The sequence below is a fragment of the Solanum lycopersicum genome, chromosome 11 (assembly GCF_036512215.1).
Source record: "Solanum lycopersicum chromosome 11, SLM_r2.1".
In the NCBI taxonomy this organism is placed as follows: domain Eukaryota; kingdom Viridiplantae; phylum Streptophyta; class Magnoliopsida; order Solanales; family Solanaceae; genus Solanum; species Solanum lycopersicum.
Window position 1 is genome coordinate 27,229,614 of NC_090810.1, and position 7,940 is coordinate 27,237,553.

Consider the following 7,940-nt stretch of genomic DNA (forward strand, 5'->3'; position numbering starts at 1 on the left):
CACTGTTTAACTGCTACTCCACTCTATGACTAGGTCATATGGAATCTTAAACTTGACAACTCGAGTTCTGCATTCTATTGATGCATAACAGGCATGAAGCCAGTCCAAACCTAGAATGACATCAAAATCTACCATGTTTAACTCTACTAGATCATCCATGGTGTTCTTGTGATTGATTGTAATTGGAAAATCATGATAGAATCTTTCCGCTAGAATAGACTCCCAACAGGTGTGGAAACACAAAAGGGTTAACAAAGTTTTTCAAGAAAAATCTCAAACTGATTTGCAACATAAGGAGTTACAAAAGATAAACTTGCTCCTACGTATAACAAAGCATAAACATAAAAAGTAAAGACTTTTATCATACCCGTGACAACATCTGGAGAGTTCTCTTGCTATTGGAGGCTAGTGATTGCATAGAGATAATTTTCCCCTATGCCAGTACCAGAAGTTGCTCCTCTAGGTGCATCCCTTTATGGTGGAGCAACTGATGAATATTGGGCTCTATTTCCGTATTTCCACCTCCCTACTTATTCTTAGGAAACTCTCTCATGTAGTTCCCCTCTTGACCACACTTTAAGCAACTTAAGTGGCCATCACTACACTTGCCAGCGTGGTTTCTACCACACTTACCACATGTAGAAGCCCAACTACCTCCTTGTGCCACACTACCTTGGGACTGGGTTGGTCTAGACTTGAAGTTCTGCGAATTCTTGTCATAATATTCACCTCTATTTCTGGGCACGGGTGCACTAGAAGATGATGGTGCACGCCCCTTTGGTTTCTGGAATTGTGATCGACTTGAACCACCATTTTGTTGACTAAACTCATTCCAGTCTTAGCTTTCTTGTTCTTTTACTCCTATTTGTCCCTCAGCTTTTCTTCTTCAACTTGTTGCACATAGACCATAAACCTTGAAATGTCCATGTCCTCAATTAACATTGCAGCCCTACCTCCTTTACTTGAAGTACGACCCAAGCCAGCAACAAAAAAGCTCATTCTGCTTTTCATATCTTTAACCATCTCCGGAGCATAGCGGGACAGTTGGGTGAACTTTAACCCATACTCATTAGCAGTCAAGGAGTCCTGTTTTAATGTAAGGAACTCCCATACCTTTGCTTTCTTCGATTCTCGGGAAAAGAAATGCCCCAAGAAGGCTTCTTCAAAGAAAGCCCAACTTGGATATGGTGCATCCTCATATATGTTCTCCTTTCAGTGATCAAACTAAGTCCTAGCCATATTCTTAAGTTGATATGCGACCAGTTCAACTGTCTCAACATCTACCACATGCATCACATCAAAAACCTTCTTCAACTCATCCACAAATTTTTATGAACCTAAGTAGTGCCCAAACCGGTGAAGCTGGGAGGATTCATTCTTTGGAATTTATGATTTCTCGAGGTGTTAGCCTCTTCCTATTGAGCTCTCTATGTTGACCGACTTGGTTGGTCACCGCTTGGATTAATATCCGGATAGCCTCAAAGAATTGAGTGTTGGTGATTTCTCCTTAAGGTTGCACATTCGGTGCATTGGATACCTCTGGATCTTTGACACTCCTTCTGGCTGGAAAACTCCATGCTACTGTTCGTGGAGGAATGTTAATTTGAAACACGCGTAATCCCAAATTAGATAGTAACTTTTTGGAGATAAACTCTAATGCATAAAAAAAGTATGAAAGAAGTTAGGGATTCCTAAATGTTTTAGCCTCCTAATAAAAGATGTGACGCTCTTAACATCAATGACTAAGACTTTACAGTCATGAATTCAAAGACTCCCTAGGATTCTTGAATTATGTGATCTAATACCAAGTTTGTCATGCCCCGAGTCTACACCCTGGATATGGCCAACACCAATGACCATTGCTGGTCTTGAGCGAACCCTTGGTCTGGCATACTTAAATTAGCAGAAGACATAACTTAACTCAGTTATTGAATGAGAACATTCTTAAAAGAAATACTTAAAACATAATTGTGTAGCCAAAATGGCACTTAAATTCTCATAGCAAAACATCTGCAATTCAAGGAAGAGACTCAAACTAACTATTTGACTGTCTATAAAGCCTCTACAATACTAATATTTATGTTATAATATACCCCACAACATCCTAAAAATGAAAAAATAGAAATCGAATAAAAGTGTCGTCAAGAATGAAAAGAGTCTCTCAACTGACTCTGAATGGTCAACTGGATAAACGAGGCATTGGGTGTTGATCCTAGTTACTTGTGTCTGCATCGTAAGACTATGTAGAACAACTGGCATCAATACATTAAACATACGAGTATGCGAGTTCGAATGCTAAACAATAAATTTAAGTTTGAAAGGATCAAAAACAACTTACCTTGTCTCTACTCAACTCATCAAATACTAACTAAACATAATGTAGTAAGGAGACATGCAATATGTAATAAAACTTGTAAAAATAGAGTAAACCACTTAGTTCGTTAAGGATAATACGATGACAAACTCAATATTACTTATAATGAAAATAATATAGTTTGTGTGGGATATTCTCTAACCGTCTACCATCACTATGAGCCTAAGTGATGGTACAAGGTCTTACCTCATATTGCAAGAGGACCGCTCTATACCTTGCCGTCGGTATAGAACCTGAACTACTGAGTGGATTTTACTAGTCTATTCTTGAAAGAACTAAGGAATCATCCAAAAAGTATGACCCTTCTTATGTCTATGTTGGTTACATGGTTTATGGGCCTTGAATTAATATGAACTCGCATCGCCATATCAGTGCTCAATACTAATCCCAAAATACTTAGCTCATATGTTTTAAAAAGAACTTTTTTCTCTGGTTTGAGTTAACTGCTCAAACTTAGCTTAGAAGCTCTTTTGGAAATCATAGTTTCCTCTTTACTAAAAGCTAGGGAAAGGCTTTGATGAAAGTCTAGCTTCCTTCTTTCTCAAAATGTGAAAACAATTGTAACTCTTAGGGAATACTTAACTCCTTTATAACTTTTGAGAAATGAACTCAACTCTTTAGGGAATACTTAGTTCCCTAATAACTTTTGAGATTTAAACTCAACTCATTATTCTTTGCTCAACTTGTAGTTTGAGCCTTAAAACAAAGCTAAAATGTTTGTTTAAGACTCATGAAAACTTTAAGAACTTACTTTGACTTGCCTCTTAACTTTTAAACTTGACTCGTAAATTCTTTAACTTTGATCTTAACTTTCATTGAATTGGATTACATATTCAAGGATCATGATCTCATGTTTATGGATTATTTCATGATGTTTAGATGTATCTTAGAGTGTTGAAATTAACTAAGCAACATAGGTACATCACTTAGAAACTAATACAGAAACATGGGAGAAGAATGGGGTCTATTGGTTGCCCTGGTTCTCTGAGAGGCACGTGATGCTAAAGCGTGATAAACAGTCACTGTCCTCAGGCACTCTGGCTGGCGTGGCGCACCAGAGTCTGTCCTAAGGGGCTCTGGTTGGTGCGGCTCCACAGGGCCTATCAGACGAGATATTTGAATTTTCTTCACTTATTTTCATATCTAAACCTTCTAAGTTCTCGATCTATCTTTCCCTTAACGCTTAGGATAACTGATATTATCAATTTCCAATCGATTAGACTCATAAAACAGCCTGAAAACACAAACAAAAAATAATTAAAGGTATGGTCCAACTCAACAAACTAGAATCCAACAATTGTTTATCAAGATCTTTGATGTTCCTCATTCAATCTACTCTAAATGCGTTGAATTAAACACCTCGGTGTGTGGGTGAAAAACCCAACACAGAAAGATCTCACATACCTTATAGGGATCAACCCGATGAATTCCACTCGAAGATCTTCCGTTCTTGATGAATTCTTGGCCTTTTCTCTTTTCTCTTTCTACTCTTCTTTTTTCTCCAAATCCCTAAGAATATTTTAATTTTCTAAAACTGACTTAAGACTTAGTTTTTCCCCTAACAAACCTCTAAATCAAATTAGCAAATAGTAGGGTGAAAAGACTACTTTACCCTTACTAAAATCCAGATTAAAGTGTCCTTAATCTGATAGCCCAACTTTCGATAGACATATCTCCCTCATACGATATAAATTGTGCACACTCGGTGGCTCTTTCCAAAGAATTTCCTACCATATAAAGAACTAATTCAAACTAATCCTGATCTAGAAGTTATAGCTGTTTGAAAATGGTCAAAACTCACTTTTTACACTTGGGAAAATTTTCCAGATATTTCCTATCCCTTCCAGAAGTTATTATTTTTTGATTCTTAGCACATTCCTAGCTATTTCGAATTACGATATGTTACACCAACCCTCTTAACAATTAATATGAGTATTTATATATTTAAATTCTTCTATTTTTCTTTCCACCACTGATGAGGGAGAAATTCCTTTTCACTAAAGAGGACTTTTCAAATTCCCAACTTTCCAAATTCCTTTCTTTTCGTCTTCTCTTCATTTCGCATTAACTCTTTCTATATACCCAACCATCTACCACATGAATGGGTAATGGTTATAACATAAAGAATGCACGGACGATTTTGTATTTTACAAGCAAGGATCAATTGCATATGGATAAGTAGGTTTCCCCTTGTACTGTCCATAGTGAACATATATCGGATATACTAAGTCAATCGATAGATGCGATATCTTTGAACCTTCAAGCTTTGGTGTATACCTAGACCCATATGTCACACAATTAACTCTTTACTTTGTATTATTTTTATGGTTGTGTTTGTTTCAGCCATGAACACCTCTTGGTTTCATGAGTGAATATAGAATAAGCTTTTGACATAAAAATCTGTTTGAAGCATCCTACACTTCACACTCACATAGGTGATTTATAATTGTGTCATCTCGTAGATACACTATTTGGTCAAATCCTAAAAACTTAGCAAATCATTAGAAACTTTAAGCTTTATTAACTCATTAACCAATCTTAAAGTCTTAACTTTGCTCCTGAACATTGTCTTCATCATGAGAATGGATGGAGTTGATTGACAATGTCGAGCCGTCAGTCAAAAATTTGTTTTTCTTCTTGAATCTAGCTCTTGGAATCTCCAGTCCGCTAGATAGAGTTACCGCCACATTGAATTTTCCTAAGTCGTAAACCCATTCCCCTAGATGATCTTTCAACAGCCTCTATCACTAGGCATTTCGTTAGTGGATCTGACACATTATCGTTTGACTTCACATAGTCAATTGTAATAATTACACCAGAGAGTTGTTATTGCACGGTGTTATGTCTCTGTCATATATGATGAGACTTCTGTTGTATATGACTCTCTCTGTCCTACCTATTGTTGCTTGACTATTGCAATGTATGCAGATAGGTCCCGTAGTTTTAGGTCAGAATGGAATATCCTCTATGAAATTCCGGAGCCATTCAAATTCTTTAACAACTTTATCTAAAGCAATAAGTTCATATTCCATTGTGGAGAGAGTAATACATGCCTGTTTGGATGATTTTTAAGATATTTCTCTTCCACTAAGTGTAAACACATAACCACTTGTGGATTTTACTTCATTTGACCCGATGATCTAAATTGCATATTTATATCATTCAATCACGGCAAGATATTTATTATGGTGCAAAGCATAGTGTTGTGTTTGTATTATATACCCTAACACTTGTTTCATTGTCAGCCAGTGAGTTTTATTTGGATTACTTGTGAACCGACTCAGTTTGCTAATCGCACATGCTAAATCTAGTCGCGTAAAAATAATAATATACATAAAACTTCCCAACACTTTGGCATATTCCAATTGAGAGTCACATTCACCTACATTCTTTTGAAATTAAAAGCTTAAATCAATTGGTGTTTTGAAAACATTGAAGTTCAGGTACTTGAACTTATCCAATACTCTTTTAATATAATGAGATTGAGATAATGCAAGTCCCTGAGAAGTTTTGAGAATCTTGACCCCTAATTTCAAATCAACAACTCCTAAGTCTTCATGTCAAACTTGTTGGACAACATATGCTTAGTAGAATTTATATAATCAATATATTTACTCATTATTAACATGTCATCAATATACAGACAAACAATTACTCATGATTTGAAAAATTTTAAATGTAATCACACCTATCACATTTGTTAATATTGAATCCATTTGTAAACATTGTTTGATCAAATTTAGCATGTCATTGTTTGGGTGTTTGATTAAGCCCATAAAGCGACTTCACAACCTGCTTTACCTGGAACTACAAACCCTTCAAACTGTTCCATATAAATTTCTTTCTCCAACTCTCCAATTAAGAAGGTTGTCTTTACATCCATTTGTTGGATTTTAAGATCATGAAATGATGCTAGTGATATAAATATCCCAATTGATGTTATCCATGTTATTGGGGAGTACGTGTCAAAGTAGTCCAGGCCTTTCTTTTGTCAGTATCATTTTACTGCAAGTCTAGCATTATATTTGTCAATAGTCCAATCAGCTTTCATTTTCCTTTTAAAGATCCACTTTGATCCTAATTAAGGTCGATTTCCCTAAAAAAGATCAGTCAACTCCCAAGTATGATTATTTAATATTGATTCGATCTAACTACTGATTGCTTCTTTCCAATAAGTTGACTCAGATGAAGATATAGCTAGTTTAAATGTTTGAGGCTCATTGCCAAGCAACGGTGCCACAAAATCTTGTCTGAGAGAAGTGTGTTTCAGTTGGTGAGTGCTACGCCTTGGATTCTCTCTAGGTAGTGTGTTTTCTGTTGATTCTTCTTGTGGTTGTTTAGGTCTTTCACTTGTCGACTCACATTCATTTTTATACGGATAAATGTGTTTCAAATAACTCTACGTTATCTAACTCAATAATCTTATTAACATGAATCTCAAGATTATCGGATTTATGAAACAAAAATCACTAGACCTTATTGTCTACGACATATCCAATGGATACATAATGCACTGATTTGGGTCCAATTTTCACCCTATTAGGTAAAGAAACCTCTACCTTGTCTAGACACCCCATACTTTGAAATATTTTAAGTTGGATTTCCTTCCTTTCCACAACTCATATGGAATTAAATATGTTTTTCTATGGGGTACCCTATTGAGTATCTTATTAGTCGTAAGGATAGTTTTCTCCTAAAGGTTTCATGGTGAACCAGAACTGATTATTAAGGCATTCATCATTTCCTTTACTATTCTATTCTTCAATTCTGCCAAACCATTTGACTGTGGTGTATAGGGTGCAGTAGTTTGATGAATACTTTATTCCAAACATATCTCTACAAAAGAAGATTCATAGTCTCCACCCCTATCACTCAAAATTATTTTTATCTTTAGACTCAATTGATTATGTACTTCAATTTTATATTACTTAAATGCGTCAATAACAAAATCGAGTGCAATCGTCAAAAGATGTTATAAAATACTTTTCCCACAAAGAGATGGCCGACTTCATATGGTGTATATTTGTATGAATTAAGTCTAAAGATTTTTAATTTCTTTCATCAGACTTATAAGGATGTTTAACAAAATGACTTTGTACATAAATTTCACATTTCGATTTATCATATTTAAAATGAGGCAATACTTCTTAAGTAACCGGTTTTCGCAAAGCTTTATAATTTACATGTCTCAAATGGGCATGCCATAAATTATCTGAATCCAATAAATAAATAGCAGCAGAATTTATATTAATACTGTCAACAACCATTATATTCAGTTTGAAGAGTTCCTCATTGAGGTAGCCCTTTCTTAAGAATATCTCATTTTTACTTATTACAGTTTTATCACTAAGTAGGACACACTTAAACTTGTTCTTAACAAGCAGCGCAGCAAAAACTAAATTCTTCCTAATAGTAGGAACATGCAGCACATTGTTCAAAGTCAACACCTTGTCGGATGTCACTTTCAACATTATTTTCCCAGTTCCTACAATCCTTGTTGTTTCTGTGTTCCCCATGAACAAATTTTCATCAAAATCAACAAGATTGTACGTTGCTAAGGCCCTTT

The 7,940-nt window shown here is 35.4% G+C and overlaps 1 protein-coding gene across 1 annotated transcript; it reads right to left on the reverse strand.

The window, feature by feature from the left end:
* Positions 1 to 861: 861 nt before the first annotated feature.
* Positions 862 to 1,860, reverse strand: LOC104644618 (uncharacterized). The gene is made up of 3 exons (XM_010314697.2): positions 1,806 to 1,860; positions 1,538 to 1,653; positions 862 to 1,209 (listed from the first exon to the last, which is right to left on the reverse strand). Exons 1-3 carry the CDS (start codon positions 1,858 to 1,860, stop codon positions 862 to 864), a joined length of 519 nt encoding a protein of 172 aa, XP_010312999.2.
* Between the last annotated feature and the right edge of the window lie 6,080 nt (positions 1,861 to 7,940).

Excerpts from the sequence above, each read along its gene's own strand:
- LOC104644618 (XM_010314697.2), bottom strand. The coding sequence starts at position 1,860 with ATGGTCATTGGTGTTGGCCATATCCAGGGTGTAGACTCGGGGCATGAC. Across the intron at positions 1,654-1,805 it reads CTCGGGGCATGACAAACTTG|AGTTTATCTCCAAAAAGTTA; the intron begins GTATTAGATCAC and ends TTTATGCATTAG. Across the intron at positions 1,210-1,537 it reads GGAGTGTCAAAGATCCAGAG|GAGAACATATATGAGGATGC; the intron begins GTATCCAATGCA and ends GATCACTGAAAG.